Source organism: Leptopilina boulardi, unplaced genomic scaffold, assembly GCF_019393585.1.
Source record: "Leptopilina boulardi isolate dan_hultmark-lab unplaced genomic scaffold, ZJU_Lbou_2.1 LbouV2_210, whole genome shotgun sequence".
NCBI classification, from domain to species: domain Eukaryota; kingdom Metazoa; phylum Arthropoda; class Insecta; order Hymenoptera; family Figitidae; genus Leptopilina; species Leptopilina boulardi.
This window is the reverse complement of record NW_026137764.1, coordinates 1,316,239-1,333,922: the sequence shown is the minus strand read 5'-3', so window position 1 is coordinate 1,333,922 and position 17,684 is coordinate 1,316,239. Positions and strand designations below refer to the sequence as shown.

Sequence of the window (17,684 nt, the reverse complement as noted above, 5' to 3'; positions counted from 1 at the left end):
CAATTTTCGAATCGCCCCCCCCCCAAAAATTTGCTTCTGGATCCGCCCCTGTTAAATACCTACATATAGCCTAACCAGAATTTTTTTCAGTGTGTTGAATTTTTTATGTAAATATTAGAAACAAGTTAGTATATCAATAAATTGTTAAATATATTTTTTTCTTTGTTGTTAATTATTTTTTTTTTATAAAAATGACAAATATATTCTCAAATCAACAATTAGGACAAATTTTAATAATATATAACATTTACTTTTCTCTATTCTTATTTCTCATGAAAAATTTTATACTTTACTCGATTTCAGATGAGAGATTAATTGTAATAGTTCTCTCTAAGAAAAGTACCTTATAAAACATATATATATATATATATATATATACTAGACAAAGACTGCGCGCGCCTTTTTCGTTGGTGTTTAGTACTTAGTCAAAAAGATAGCGAGTTATTAAATTTTTCTAAAAATATATAAAGTTGTTGCATAATTAATTAAAATTTTTGTTAATATCAGCAAAATACTTTGTAACTGCACTTTTATTACACTAAATACCAGGCCTGCTAAATACACATAATTGTCAGTCTAACCATTTCTTAACAATCATAGAAAATTTAAAAAAGAGCCCGTGGAGAAGTTTTCCTAAGTTTCCTTATCGAAAACTAAAATTTGGTAAGTTTCTGATAGGGAAAAATGCAGAATTCTGGTTAGGTCCTGATGTTTTTGGTGACGCTTGTTTTTCTCAAAAATTAGTTTTAATGGTTAATAGTGAGAAGAATAACAAGAACCCTACGATTGCCCTTTGAGAACTTTCAATTTAACTTTTATTTAACTTTCAACTTTTGATTAACTATAATTTCAGGTTATATTACTATATTATTCTTTATAAAAAATATAATTAAACTGTAAAAAGAAAATTTGTAGTTTATATCATTCATTAGAAAATATAATGAATTTAAATTATTAAGAATGTGAAAATAATTTTAAATATGTAGCAATCAATTCGAAGATATTAAAAAATAAAAATGTCTTATTTAATGGTAAAATCTCCTTGAACTTTGAGAAATTATTTTGTATGATGTTTTTGTAATACAAAAAAATACACATGATAACAAAACCTTTTACTATTTTTGAGTTGTCAAAATCTGCGCAGAATATATTTATATGTGAAATCACAAAAACAAACAGAAGATGTTTTCCCGCCAAAAATTGATTTTAATTAATCATATTATTCTATTTGCTGCTCTTTTTTTAAGGCCTACCCTTATAATGTTATTTTTGTTCCTTAATAAATATATATGACAGTCATAATTTTATAAATAAAAAAGAGTATATATCAAAAAAACATTGAGGTGAGATTTTAAATATTTTCTTGACAAAAACAATAAAATATTTTGTTTATAATTTTCTCTTTTACAAATTATTGATCGAAAAATTAAGTAAAATAGTTTTTATGCAAAAATATGTAAACATTTAAATAGAAAAATATTTGTTCTTCTAAATCGTTGTTTAGAAACGTTGTGAACCTCACTAAAGTAATTTATTAATTATTAGACTAACTATTTGATTTCAGCACATGCACAAAATAACAATATTCCTGGTAGCACAATATAAAAATCTTAATTGTAAGTTTCGTGTTAAAATGATACTGGTCCAAATTTTCTACTATTTATAATAAATAATATAACCTTAAATTATCATTCAATAAAAATGATAGTAAGTTGAAAGTAATCGAAAGACGGTCGTAGGGTTCTTGTAGGGTTCTCACTATTGGGTACTATGAATCATTTTTATAACGTTTATTTTACTTGTAAGTATATAATTAAAACTTGAAATAATTAAAAAAATACATTTTCATTATTAATAAAAATTAATTAATCATTATTCTTAGTAGAACTTATTTAAAAACAATTATAAGATTATGATGCTGTACAAATTTTCTAATATATTTGTGCATCAGTAGAACCTTATTCGGACTGAATGTATTATATATACATAACATGCTTGCATGAAGAAAGAAACTAACGCATACAATGCTTTTATTCATATGTGAGTGTATATTCGTATATACGGGCTAAACGTGTCTGATAATCGTACTTGTAAGACGGAGAAAGACGAAGATGACGAATAACACTTCGACCAATGGGATACAGGTTACTGTGACAAAACTTCGAGAGTTTATCGATTAGAGATTTATTATATAGGATATATATATATATATATACATACTATCATATATGAGCATAAATCACGAAGTACCATGGATATAGTACGCAAGTCGGAAGAAAAGAAAATGACAAAACAGCTGAAGCAAAACTTCATCCAAGAGAAAGAAGAAAAAAAACAATATTCTTATCGCACACAGTAGATATTTTCACAAGTGCTTGGGCAAAGTACGTCTGACAGAACGAAGAACTCAAGAGTGAAAGAAAGAAATTATTTTTTCATCGTATATATACTATTCTTTTTTCACATATATAATACATAATAGTTATAAAATCCTTGATCCTTTGGCAAAAGTTTTAGAATAATAATTCCCAAAATTTGAACTCATAAATGTTTTTTAAAAAAGTGTAACTCAAAAATAAATTTTCAATAAATTATTTAAAACTAAATTTTTCAAATTCTTTTTTTTGTCATTTTTTTCGTTTTTGAGGATTAATTATAAATTTATAAATTAATAATTAATTATGTATTTAAAAAATTTAAGTATCTGAAATTCAAATTTCAAAAAAAGTGCGTCTTAAATTCTTAAATATAATAATAAATAATAATAATATGAAGAAATTGACATTATCTATATTATTTCTGTGCTTTTTTATTAAATTTTTAAAGAAATTAACTCTTTTCCATACAACTCATATCTTAAAACTTTAAATTCCAATTTATAAGAATAAAATTTTATTCAATAATTGTCAAAAATGAATTGTATGGATAATAACAATTATTATTACGAAGTATAAGATTTTTCTAAAAATAGTTCGCAACGACTTTATAGATGAAATATATAATTGATTGATCCCTATATAAAATTGTCCTTTTATAACTTAAAAATGTTAACAAAAGCGTTGATAATAAGTAAAATTTATCAGAAAATTTGAAAAATGTTGCATAAAAAAGAAGACTCTTTTCTTCCCATATAAAAGAAAATTTTCTTTTTATAGTGCGTAGGGTATTCGGTAAAATGGTTGGCCACCCTACAATAATTGGCCGCCTTGTTAAAATATAAATATAATAAGTTCAAATAACTTACATCAAACCATTTTGTCAATTATATATAATAAACTTAACACAATGGAGCAGCGATACATAATAAAATAATTTTTTATTTAAAAATATAACAGTTTTTGAATTTATTAGGGGGTCAATAATATAATAATAATTTTGAAAAACAAACGCAGCAACTTAAAAACTATCAATTTTCATATATAAGAAAATATTTTGGAAATGAAAGAGCAACTCAAATATTATCGATTGGTTATAAAAAAAACTAAAAATCAAAGCAGTTATTAAATAAAAATCTTAAATATTCTGAAAATACATTTTTTCGCCCCAGTCAATCATTGCATTGTACAACTTGCCCAATAAATATATTTTTTGACATAACCCGTGTGGATCGCCCTCATGCCATGAGGGGCGCATATGGATGATCCATAGGGGCCCCTCATGGGACATGCTCATCGATGAGGGCGCCCGCATGGGCGATCCATGAGGGTGCCCCTACGGGCGCCCTTATGGGCCCTCACGTTTGCCCTCATCTTGCCCTCAAGTTTGCCATAATGTTTTTTAATCAATAATATTAATAATAAAAGTTAATTAATAATAAATAAGCTTAAGTTATGAATAAATAACATATTTATTTAATAATTATTCAATTTTAAATTAAATTCTTACTCAAATTGAATTTATTAATTAACTGTCGGATATAATTAAAAGTAATAATAAATTAATTAATTAAAAAATTAAAAAATATCGAACCTACGGACTATGAGTCTTACGCTTTACCAACTACGCTACGCACGCTACTTCAAAACGAATGCTAACTTCTTGATGCTATTTAAACTTAAAAAATACCTAACAAAGAGAAGTGCTTAACATCATTTAGTTAAAGTTAAGATATTAAATTATATTTTCCAATCAAATGCAATTTATAAAATATAATTAATTATATGCTTTATGATTATTATCATGAATCATCTAAGGTGAATTTTCAAAAAAAGTGTAAATATATTTTTATTAAAAACGCGTTTTTCGTTGTTCTGAATCATTGGAAACATTCATTTTTTGTTGACGAAAAAATATTTGAATTTTGGACTTAGAAAATTTTGCTAATCGATCATGAGGGCGATCCATGCGGGCCCCTACGATGGCCCTCATCTATTTTGCCATAAGTGTGAGTGTTATTTTCAAAAAAGTGTAAATATTAGAAAACAAATTTGTTTTAAGACAGAAAATTATAAAACTTTTTATCTAAAAAAATGTTTTTTTTTTGCTATTGCTAAAAATATTTTTGAGACAAAAATTAATAGAATTTTTAATTTAAAAAAATATTTCTTTAAAAATCGTTGCGATCATAAACATTGTTAACTTCAGCATCGTATTTTTTCAAGTTTCTTTTCTTTAGTCATTATTTACAATTTTAATAAAATAAATTTGCATTTGTTTTATGTCAAAAACTTTTTTGACAGCTGGAGTAAATTAGGAATTGTGTCAAACATGAAAATTTTCTTAAAAGGCCAATCATTGTACCGAGTACCCTATATTGTTATATAAGTATTAATTCGTAGTAGTCGATCGTTTTTATTAGCGTTAACTAACTAATAAGGTATGCACATTAGTATCAAGACAATTTTGTTACTTAATAATTTCCACATGAGAAAAAAATTTAGTGTTTGCAACAAAATTGTCTGGTTAGGCAATTTTGGTTCTTGTAGAAAAATTTTGGTTGGCTGAAACAAAGTCGTAAAGTTATCTCAACCAAACATTTGGTTTGGCCAACCAAATTATTTGGTTGAACATTTTTAAATTCCAAATCTATCACAAGGATGTGTATAGTCCAGTTATCAGATGTATTTAGTTTTTTTTTCCTATTTTTCTAAATCAAACATTACGTTATTAATATTATATTACTTTTAGTAATCATATTTCAAAATAAAATAAAGCAACCTTTCTCCAACCAAAAATGGCAAATCCGCGGGCGCTCCTTAAGGAGCCGTCAGATTATATATTGTAATTACAACATAAGCCAAAGTTTTTATAACAATGTTTTTCTTAACGTTAAGAATTTGTAAATAGTGTAAATAATTGGATTAATAAAGATTGTTTCAAAAAAAAAAAAATGGGTAGTTCAGTGGTTAGAGCTCCCGACCTTCAGTTTTAAAACAGAGGCTCGATCCCAGGCGGAGATGAGATTTTTCAAAGTCCTCAAATATTTCAATTGGATAAATATAATTTCAATGTTAAATTTATAATAAATAAATAATGAAATAAATAAAAAAGATAAGGTAGAATAAAATTTTTAATTTTACAAAAAAAAAACTGTCTGATCAACCAAACATTTTTGTTGACCTAACAAAAAAAATTTGGTTGGGCTAACCAAACATTTTTATTATATCAACAAAAAACACTCAACCAAATTTTTTTGTTGACTCAAACAAATAGTTTGGTTGCTTAAATACCAACAAAATTTTTTTGTTGGCCCAACCAAATTTTGTTTCCTCTGACTAAACATTTTTCTTAGTGTGTATAATTAAAAAAATTGCGTTTACTTTAAAAAAAAGAATTATTGAAAATTTGGTGCGCATAAAAACGTAATGGTATACAAGCGATAACAGAGAAATTGTCTAAAACGGCCTATATTGTGGTGTATACATTGTAACAGTTATTCAGTGACGACATTTACGCCCACTGCTGGTATACTATTGCGATAAGGTTTAATAAATTGGTGTATATTAGAGCGAATACACCAGCTCAATTATTTATTTCCACGTATTTTAGACGAGCCCGACATTACATTTCGACTAATGTCCTTTCAGTGCAACTTTAATCGTTTCTACAGAAATTTGAATTAAAATGTTATTTGACTGTTGCCCGAATTTTACCATTTTCATTAGAGCACTTTAATGTCCGAGGTTTTAACTTACGAAAAGAAATTCAGTTGACGTATTTATTGTATTTTTTCAACAAAAAAATCATTTTGTTTTTCACTATTTCAGTTTTGTTAAAGTTTTGAATAATGTTAGCAAAAGCTTTTCCAAATTGATAAATAAAAAAAAACCTTATAACATAAGCAGCATTTAAATATCATAAGAATATTGTAAGAATGATTTCTTATTATTGTTACTCTGCGCAATAGTTTCTTTTCAGGTCGCGGATTCGACCAGTTTTACATTTTTGGCTATAATATTACATTGGTTTTTCATTTGCTGCAACATCCGTTTAAGAACTGACGTTAGCAGAAATGTTCATATTTCTGATTATACATATATATAAACTGAAAAAAAAATTATTTAATGCAAATAATATTCGGTTACATGACTATTATCAAATAAATATTTACTTGAACCAATAATTTTTATATTTGAAACAACTACGATTTAATTGTTTCAAATAATAATTATTTAATACAAATAAATATTTATTTGATAATAGACAAATAATCGTTTATTGGAATCAAATAAATTTTTCAGTTTATATAAAAGAAAAGAAAAAAAAATCCATTTTCATTACTGCGAAAAAGATAAAATTTCGGAAATAGGGGTAAAAAAAAGAGGGAATAATCTATGATCAATATTGCCTATGAAATTTGTTGAATTAACAGTTCATTTTGCTTTATCATTCTGTCATATAATGATTTTTCAACTTGATTTATATCTTATTTGAGTCATTAGGAAACAATTCCACATTGAAAAAAATTTACTTGTAATTTCCTACCTTATTCGAGCGAAGAGAGACCTTTCCACCGCAGCGTGCGCAGCACCGGATGCTGCAGTAATTGCAGATGTGCCCTACACCATCGGCAAACTTGGTTTTTAAACATATATGACACGTTGCATCTAGCTCTATTCCAGCCTTCTTATGTTTTTCCGAACGCGCTCTTATTGTTTCCTCCAGGACTTGCACCTCATCTTGTTTCCGTCTATAAAACAAAAATATAAAACACACATCAATTTATTGTGAAATTTCATCATTTAGGGTAAGTCCGGGGGAGTTGGCCATGCGGGAGAGATGGCCAATTCAAATATTTTATAGAATTTGCTGCTAGGTATCGCTTATTAAAGATTAGTTCGCTTTGTTTTGTGGTAAATCACAAATTTTATTTATTCAAAAATTTTATTTATTTATTTATTTATATTTTAGTTGTGTCAATTTGTCTCCTGACATTAGGAGAGATGGCCATACTGTTTAAGTAATTGGTACCCTTGAGATTTGTGTGTTCGCTAAAAAAAACATTAATTCTGAAGCAAATTACATTTTTCATGATATATATTACAACAAGACACTCCAACAAAGATTTTCAAATTTAAATATGATCAAATAAAATAATCACTAGTGTGTAATTAAATCTTAAAAACGTTTATAAACAATCATAACACAGGTCTACAAAATAACACTTTTATATATATGTTAGGCTCAAAAGCCGAAAACGGCCAATGGCCGAAAAAAACAGCCGAACCTAGTTCTGGCAAACGCATTTTTGCCAATACTAGTTGTGGACGTTTCACAACGGCCATTGGGCGTTTTAAATTGACAAAACCAGTTTTGGCAAACAGAAATTTGCCAAAACTAGTTTTGGCAAACGCATTTTTGCCAAAACTGGGTGAGGCATTTTTAATTATGACAAAAATTTAAACAATAAATTTTCCACACAAATTTTTCTCTTTTAGCAATGTATTTTTACACAAAAATCAATTTCTGTACAAAAAATAAGAACCTAAATTGTGAATTCGAAATTTAAGAACAATTTTCTCTCTGTATTGATGTCTTTGTGTATGAAATCAGAAATTGTCAACAAGGTAAATTAGTATTCGCTGAAACGTTATAGCCTCTGTATCTGTCAATTAATTAAAATGGAAAAAGTTTGTAAATTCGACGAAAAAGTGCAACAGCATTTAAAAAATTTAAATCCTGACAAAGTGTTCACCACTGAAAAGTATAACTCCATTTTATCTGAAGTGATAGAAGCGAAAGATTTACATATGAATAAAAAACCCATGACGACCAAGCATTATCGTCGATTAAAGCGCTTTGACATAATTAATATTGGTGCTACAGAGAAATTGATTGAAAATACGAAACTGCAGGAAGACGGAAATCGCGAAATACGTTATTTTTGCAAAGTCGAGGAATATTTTCACGTTTTGGACAAGGCTCATGCAGATACAGTTTCTTTCTTATCTTTTCAATGGAGAAAATTGTTCTTAAAATTCAAATTCACAATTTAGGTTCTTATTTTTTGTACAGAAATTGATTTTTGTGTAAAAATACATTGCTAAAAGAGAAAAATTTGTGTGGAAAATTTATTGTTTAAATTTTTGTCATAATTAAAAATGCCTCACCCAGTTTTGGCAAAAATGCGTTTGCCAAAACTAGTTTTGGCAAATTTCTGTTTGCCAAAACTGGTTTTGTCAATTTAAAACGCCCAATGGCCGTTGGGAAACGTCCACAACTAGTATTGGCAAAAATGCGTTTGCCAAAACTAGGTTTGGCTGTTTTTTTCGGCCATTGGCCGTTTTCGGCTTTTGAGCCTAACATATATATATATATAGCGGAGTGGTTTCTAATGTATTTTTGTGTGCTGAACCCGATTCCGGGTTCCAAAATTGCGTGTCACATCAGGATTTTGAATACAGTGGAGGTAAAGTCTCCAAAAAGAGGGTTTTCATTATTTTTTTATTCCTTAACCAGACGTGCTAGACACTTCTATATATATGCTTAAATTAAAGCTTAGATCGTACACTTTAAGACTCCTTTACGCAGGATTAAAAAAAAATTTGAAATTTTGAAAAAAATGGGGATAAATACCCCTTAAATATTTTTAGAGGTAACTTGAACCTAATTTTTATTTAAAATTTCAAATTTTTTTCCTTGCGCATATGCACAGAAAATTAAAAGGCATTAAAATAAGCTGCAACGCTTATTATTTTAATTCAATTTTGCTTAATTTAATTCATTTTGTTATTAAAATAAGGAAAATTGAATTAAAATAATAAGCGTTGCAGCTTATTTTAAGACCTTTTAATTTTCTGTGTGAGTCTTAAAGTGTAAGACATAAGCTTTAATTTAAGCCTATATAGAAGTCTCTATCACGTCAGGTTAAGGGGGAAAAAAATACTAAAAACCCTCAAAAACACGGGTTTTGGAGACTTTACCCCCACTTTACTCAAAATCCTGACGTGATACGCAATTTTGTAACCCGAGATCGTGTTCAGGACACAAAAATAAATTGGAAACCACTCTGATATCTCAAAAAAATACCTTGTAGACTTGTTGTGTTGGTGAGACAGACAAACAGAGAGCGCTTATCGAAGACTGAATTCAGTGCAATGATTGTCACCTTTGACTTCATGAAAATTGCACTGAATTTAATGATAAATGTTCGAAATGTGGTCAGAAGAAGAAAAGAAGTATTAATCACTTTAAAGAAAGAATTCTGATAAAGCGAAAAGCCAAAGAATGATTTTAAAGTATTGGCCATCTCCCCCGTACATTCCGGGAGAGATGGCCAAACGTGTTTTTTAAAAAATATTAATTTTAAGATTGTTTACATTTAAAAAATTTATCATTTCTATTATTATTTGTAAGTTAAATGTTCAATGTTTAATTAGCAATAAAAGTTATTACATAAATCACTTTCTTCTTATTTTTACAGGCCTTTAAAAAAATTATGGCCAACTCCTCCGGACTTACCCTACATTTTATTACAAATTTATGACTATATTCTGTTCTGACGATCAATAAATAAAAAAATAACTCAAAAAATAACAAAAAAGAACTGAATTTTCATTAGATTTAGAATGTGATTTTAAAACTAAATATAATTGTTTTAAACGTGCGTCAACTTTTAAAGACCAAAAATATTAACTAAATTTAAGATTTAAAATAAAATGTTAACACCAAAAAGAGATTTAAAGATGTTATAACTAATTTATATTTAACTATAAATTCTGATTTAATAGAATTTGTAATTAACTGAATTTTTGTGTATTAGATATCCTAATACATCCAATTTTCAAGTATAATACAATTTTCATTTAACAAAAATTATGACTAGCAAAATGGAGGTATCGAGTTCTTATTTAACAGAACTTTTATTAAAGAAAATTTCTATTCGACCTAATTTTTATTTAACAGAATTGTCGCTTAACAACAACATTAAATGGAAATTATGTTATTCGAAAATTTATTATACAAATGTTCAGTTAAACAGAAATATTCTATTAAATTAGAATTTATAGTTATAAATAAAAATTCTTCGATATGAAAGTTCTCCTCATTATAAAATCTACAACAACGTTTATGATCAATTATTGAAACAAAAAAAATATTTTTTAAGCAAAAAATAATAACATTTCTGGCCTACTAATTTAAAAAAATTGTTAAGGGGAGATTACATTGACTTTGAGGTCCTCTTTGTAAGTTTGTCACACTTCTTCTCTGCAGCGGTTAGACTACTTTAGACTATTTTTACAATATTCTTATACAAGGAACACTACCCAGGTGTACCTCACCGATTTCAGTTATCTTGTGATATACACTGAAAAAAATTCCTAACTCCCGTATACCAGGAATTGACTAATTTGCCTGGTTACGAGAGGAACCCACTAGGCAATCTTGGTCAAAGTTGATTTCGACAATTAGTCGGAATGACTAGGGAAGCTTATCAGAATAACCAGGTATCTTATTAACATTGGCTAAAATCACTTTGACTGATTAAACTTTAGCAAAAATTGACTATAGATACATGCGATATTAAGCAAACACCTTAGTTAATATAACTAGGAAACAAGGGGTCAATTCTACTAAATCGACTTTGACAATATTAACTAAGCTACTTAACTGAATTGACTATGATGCTTGATTACGCTGACTAGATTTAAAGTTGCTATGGTTAATAGTCACTAATGCGAAGCAAATTTTTTTCAGTGTATGTTGTAGTTTTTTGAAAAATATTTGACACGTAAGATATTTTTATAAGTGCTCTATCGCACAACTATAAAGGGTGAAAACCACCCCCAAAGTTCACTATGCATTTGAAAAAGGAGAAAATTCTTACTCATTCCCTGGTAGAAAAAAATCGTGGCGCTAGCTAGCACCGCTAGATTACATAAGCGCCACTATGGAGTCTAGCAGTGCTAGCTAGCCCCATGATTTTTTTCTACCAGGGTTTACGTAAAAATTGCAAAAAACGATTTTTGGGGGGTGAACTTTGAGGGTGGTTTTCACCCCTTCTGCCACTCTTGCTTGCTCACACTTTCTAAGGACAATTAGTTGCGAATATTTTAATTGCTATATTGTGCCGGAATCGACGATTGTATAAATGGATAGTAAGAATCTGATAGTAAAAAGAAAGATTGTACAAGGTACCATCATTGACAAGAATCTACTATCAACATTTTACTATCCAAGATGTTACCCAAAGACGTAAAATATGTTAGCTTTTGGATTGTAGTCACTACTATCAAATATTGTAAAAATTAAATGTGAGCGCATGCGCTGATTGTGGTGTATACTTCGCCTATTCAATTGCGGTCCTTGTGTTTTCACGCACGTGTTTATATATAGTGAAAAAAGTTGTGAATAAAAATATGGACGAGTTTGTTAAAAATTTATTAATGTCGTGGAATATGGAATCTTACATTCCATCTTTTGGAGGTATGTTTATTATTTTGATTGAATTAGCGAAGACTGAAGTGTGAACGTGTTTATAACCTCAAAACAATTTTGCGTTGTTTAGACGGTGAAATTGATGAATCGTTTTACTTACTGGACAATGATACAATATCACTTATTGTACCAAAACCAGGACCTCGCTTAAATTTTTTTAAAAATTTCAAGATTACAAAAATCAAGTAAGTTTTTTTCGTTTGTATAAATGTACATGTGTTTATTGAAATTTTTTTTTGCAAAAAAAAACTTTTTCATATTTTTTCTTACTTTTTTTAACCCATTAACGACCGCCAAGACGAAAAATTTACCTTCACTTAGCAGCTGTTATTTTATATGAAAAAATAATTTAAAAAATTCAGGATAGCCCATTTCTAACGTAAAATTTATCGCTCTTTTCGATTCTGTAGTCTAAATTTAATTATAATTAAATCCTTAATATTTATAACAATTTTATTGCAAAAAAAATGATTTTTTGCAAAAAAATTTTTATTCAAAAAATATTTTGACATGGAAAACGACAGTTAATTTGCTCCGGAACTCAAAATATCGCGTCCTCGAATACCCAGCTACAAAACTATATAGTTGCGAATTTCAAAATTTAAGATGGCGGACGACAAAATGGCGATTTTCCACTAAAAAAGATTTAAAAAATACTATTTTGCAAAAAATAATATATTGATAAATTATTTTTATTTCTGCACCATATACTTATGTTTTTTGGGTCACTAAACACGATTACGGTATAAGTTTTCAAAAATTCAAAATGGCGGATCCAATATGGCGTACAATTTTTTCAAAAACTCAATGGATTTATCTGAAATTTGTTACTCGGGGGTTTTTGGGGTCGCCGGTTACGAATCTGAAGTTACTTTTCAATAATTCAACATGGCGGATCCGAAATAGCCTACAAATTTTAAAATTCACCGAATTTGCTTGAAAATCAATACTTATTGAGTTTTTGGGGTCGTTGATTTCGAATTACTTCACTTTATATTGAAATCGAACACATTTTTTATTACTTATCTACTATTTTATTACTGTGTGACCATAAAATTTCACCATTTCTATCTTCAAAGAAGTACTGAAATAATCAAATTGTATAAAATGAAAATATATATAATAGAAGCTACACGCAGTAATAGTTACAATATTAGTATTCGTGTTTAGTGACCCAAAAAACATAAGTATATAATGCAGAAATAAAAATAATTCATCAATATATTATTTTTTGCAAAATAGTATTTTTTAAATCTTTTTTAGTGGAAATTCGCCATTTTGTCGTCCGCCATCCTTAATTTTGAAATTCGCAACTATATAGTTTTGTAGCTGGGTATTCGAGGACGCGATATTTTGGGTTCCGGAGCAAATTAACTGTCGTTTTCCATGTCAAAATATTTTTTGAATAAAAATTTTTTTGCAGAAAATCATGTTTTTTTGCAATAAAATTGTTATAAATATTAAGGATTTAATTATAATTAAATTTGGACTTCAGAATCGAAAAGAGCGACAAATTTTACGTTAGAAATGGGCTATCCTGAATTTTTTAAATTATTTTTTCATATAAAATAACAGCTGCTAAGTGAAGGTAAATGGGTTAAACTTAAAAATTAGTAAAATGATACAAATTCAATTGACTCTGTGAAAAAATATACCGTTTGATAAATATATTTATGTTTATGCAAGTCCTTTTTATAGACGGAGTGAAAAAATAGACACACTCTTTTTAATTAATTTTAATTTTTTATTAATTTTAATACTATTTAAATGATTTGCCATTTCCTAAAAAAGCGTATTAATTAAAAAATTTAAATCTCACAATTTACATTTTAGTTTTGTTAAAATCATTATATTAATAGTGTATATCTTTGATAGTACTGATAGCTATTTCTGATCGTATAACATTTTTAACATCAAAGATTGTAAATTGTACAATCAAATTTCTATAATAATCTGATAGTAAATACTACAATATATATCGCTGTCTGCATATTTAGCACTAAATATGGTTGCCCTTAACATCATTATGTTACCCAGTAGCATAAATTTCTCTCCGTGTATGTAATTTGAAACAAAAAAATTTTTTCTGCGTATTATTTCTCTTTAAAACTTTGATCGCATTTTTCTCGAAACCCTCTTTTTGAAGTCGGTTGTCACGATTACTCGAAAAGTTACAAACCGATCTTGTTCATATTTGGCACACTTCTTTAAGATATTATAATATTATCTCGTGCTTAAACGACCGATTTTTTTCTTTTAATCACAACTAATTCTACATGTCAAAATGTGGAGAAAATTTCACCAAAAAATAGCAATATTTTTTCAAAACTCCGCCAAAAATTCAAATTTTAATTAATTTTTTTTCCTTCGTTCAAATACGAGCAATAGGCATCTAATAACAGAAAATATTTGATTTTTTAATTTCTGATAAATTTGTTGACTTATGCTGAGAACGCCAAAACAACTTTTTTTTGATGAGTTACAGAAAACGAGGTCCCAAAGGTTAAATTTCAAATATTTTTTAACCAAAATTTCACAACTTACTCTTCGAATGTGTTCTTCTGATATGTAAATTGTTAGAATAAAATATTTCATTTCAAATATTATAGAAAAAAGTCGTAAAAATGTTTTCTTGGGCCTCTGAAACCCACCTAACCCTTTAAGATTTATAATATGATTTTTAAAGGCTAAAAAATGTATGACGTCTAACTTGTTTTTACACTTATAAGCTTGTACTCTCAAGTTATATACTATAGGAAATATAAAGTTCTACAAGGAATGAAAGTTAACATTTATATATATATAATGTTTGATAATTAATTTGTTAATGCAACATATCCAATTGGTTGATATGTCTGAGGGAAACATTTAGTTGCCACAGCAAGAAGTTTGATTAAATCTATCCAATTATAAGATCGAGGTTGAGGTGGAAGTAATCTATCCAATTACGATATATAAGAGACTATCGTCGTATTGGTTTTTTTTCACTCTACAAGAAAGGAAACTTAAAATTTGTTTTGCAGTTTCAGTTTATAACGAGAATAACACAGAACAACACACTTTCTATATTTATTTTCCTGTTTATTTCCTTTGTGTATATTGCATAAGTTTATATACCGGTTACCTTATAAACTGATTGAGGTTTAAATTTAGTCTCTGATTCACTTTGCCTTACGTAAGAATATATATAATATATATCTTTTATTTAGTTTGCAAAATAAAAATTTTCTTCATTTATAAATGAAGAAAAAGTTCTAATTGAAGAAACTAGATGCATATGGTTAAAAATTTTTTTAATCATTTTAACCAGAATTTATGTAAGTTAATTCTTAGTAAGATCAACTAAAATACAGTATATGAAAACAAATAACCAATCAATTTTTTACTAAAAAAAAAATTTGGTTTGTTTTAAAAGAATTTTTATGAGCCAAAAGTTTTGAAAGTTCAAATAAACGAAATTTTTTTTCTAATTCTTTCTATAATACTCATGTACTAAAATCATAGTCATACTCTTTCTATTCTGTATTAGAACGGTACAAACCCCTCTCTTAACGTTCAACTCAGAGAGAAGGTCTCAACTTTTGGCTTCTAATATTAGGGTGGAAAAAGCAACACAAGACAATAAAATTTTATCTATATTCTCTTACGAAAATTCAGTATAAAAGGAGTACATTTTTACGGAGAGACCAGCTCAGAAATTGCCACCGAACCTGCTAGTTCAGTTCAGAAATTTCCACCGAATCCGCTAGTTCAGTTCATATTTTGGTATCAGCACGTCTTCGTCACATATACGAAATCTAGTACAAACATTGTTACTCTGCTCGATTTCATACTCAAGTTCGACTTAGATGAATCTCTGTGACAAGTGTTAAAAGTTTCTACGTCAAGAAGAGCTCATACAAGTATTCAAGGAGTTGACTTCCCATAATATTTGGAAATCATATTTTCTTCCTTTTCTGGAAGAATTTAACTGTTTGGGTTTCATTACGGTCAACTAAACTCCGGACCTGTGGTCATCACTAAGGCCCGTCAACTTTCCTGTGAACTCTTAAACTATATCTGGTACCAGACGTTCCTATCATAATTAGGACACAGCAGTGGTCATTTTTCAAACATCTTACATCTAAATTTTCAAGGTAAGTTGTAATACTTTTTATATAAATCCTTCCTAACTCCTTATAAAAATTTGTAGTAACCTTTACATTTCATGTTGCAGTGGAATGCTGACTTCCCCTTATTTCAAGAATGGTTGCTTCAGGATACTCTCTCTCAAAGATCAATTTTATAACTCTCAATGTTTGTCTAAATAAATTTGTAACCTTGTCATTAAAAATCACTATTCTGCCGTGTTTTCTAAAAACTTAGGTAACTGCAGAATGAAAGATTTCGAGAAAAACGCGAAAAACTGTTTAAACTTCATTGATATGTACCGCAAAGCCTGATTAAAATTTTTAAATGCCGTTTTGTTCCTTCGATTCGTCTAAATTTATTCTTTTTAATTATGTAAAAATAAATGTTGTATTTGTTTAAACATTCAATAAATTATTAAAAATGTAGTTACCGGTATGCTGATTCGAGGGTCGTCGCACGAGAAACTTAGGTAACTGGTAGTTACTTGGTCCCTCGTGCTACGAGCGCCCGTATTAGGCCTCTCGTCGCACAGAAAACTTAGGTAACTGTAGGGAATATATAAGAATTTTCATCTTTCTGGGCAAAAAATAGTAAAAATATATTAAATAATAAACTATAATTATTTAATAAGCTGCGAAAGTTGTCACTATAATTATTGTTTTTTACAAATATTTAATTTTATGGTTAAATTTATTTTAATTATACAATATTAGAGTCAAATATTGTATTAACTCAGAATATATTAAATAATAATATAAAATAAAATAAAATACATAAAAAAATTAAAAAATAGTAAAAATATATTAAATAATTATATTAAATAAAATAAAAAAAAATAATATAAAAATAAATAATAAATAATAAAGTAATCTTTAATAAGATGCGAAAGTTATCATTATAATTATTGTTTTTTACAAATATTAAACTAAATGATTGAATTTATTTTAATTTTACAATATTAAAGTCAAATTATTGTAGGTAATGTAGTTCGCTGCTTTATTAACGTTTATTTAAATAATTAAAAACGATTTTAATTTTTTAAATAATTGAACTAAATTAATTATATATTAATCATGAAATAAACATATTACTGAACTTCATTTTCTTAATTTATTAATGCTTTTATGTTATTTATTAAAATTAATACTTAATTTTTCAATAATTCACTGAGAGAAATGGATAGTAAGAATTTGATAGTAAAAAGAAAGATTGTACAAGGTACTATCATTGTGTTACTGACAAGAATCTACTATCAACATTTTACTATCTAAGATGTTACCCAAAGACGTAAAATATGTTAGCTTTTGGATTGTAGTCACTACTATCAAATATTGTAAAAATTAAATGTGAGCGCATGCGCTGATTGTGGTGTATACTTCGCCTATTCAATTGCGGTCCTTGTGTTTTCACGCACGTGTTTATATATAGTGAAAAAAGTTGTGAATAAAAAAATGGACGAGTTTGTTAAAAATTTATTAATGTCGTTGAATATGGAATCTTTGATTCCATCTTTTGGAGGTAGGTTTATTATTTTGATTGAATTAGCGAAGACTGAAGTGTGAACGTGTTTATAACCTCAGAACAATTTTGCGTTGTTTAGACGGTGAAATTGATGAAGAATCGTTTTACTTACTGGACAATGATACAATATCACTCATTATACCAAAACCAGAACC

The 17,684-nt window shown here is 27.8% G+C and overlaps 1 protein-coding gene across 11 annotated transcripts in view; it reads right to left on the bottom strand.

The window, feature by feature from the left end:
• LOC127278648 (regulating synaptic membrane exocytosis protein 2) overlaps nt 1–17,684 on the bottom strand; it is a 133,437-nt gene that overhangs the window by 98,617 nt on the left and 17,136 nt on the right. For all 11 annotated transcript variants that reach the window (XR_007842524.1, XR_007842527.1, XR_007842522.1 and 8 more), the window contains one exon: nt 6,925–7,129. Coding sequence is in view for 1 of the 11 variants with exons in the window: in XM_051300448.1 (XP_051156405.1) it covers nt 6,925–7,129 (205 nt within the window). In the remaining 10 variants the exon portion in view is untranslated. The remainder of the gene's footprint in view (nt 1–6,924; nt 7,130–17,684) is intronic.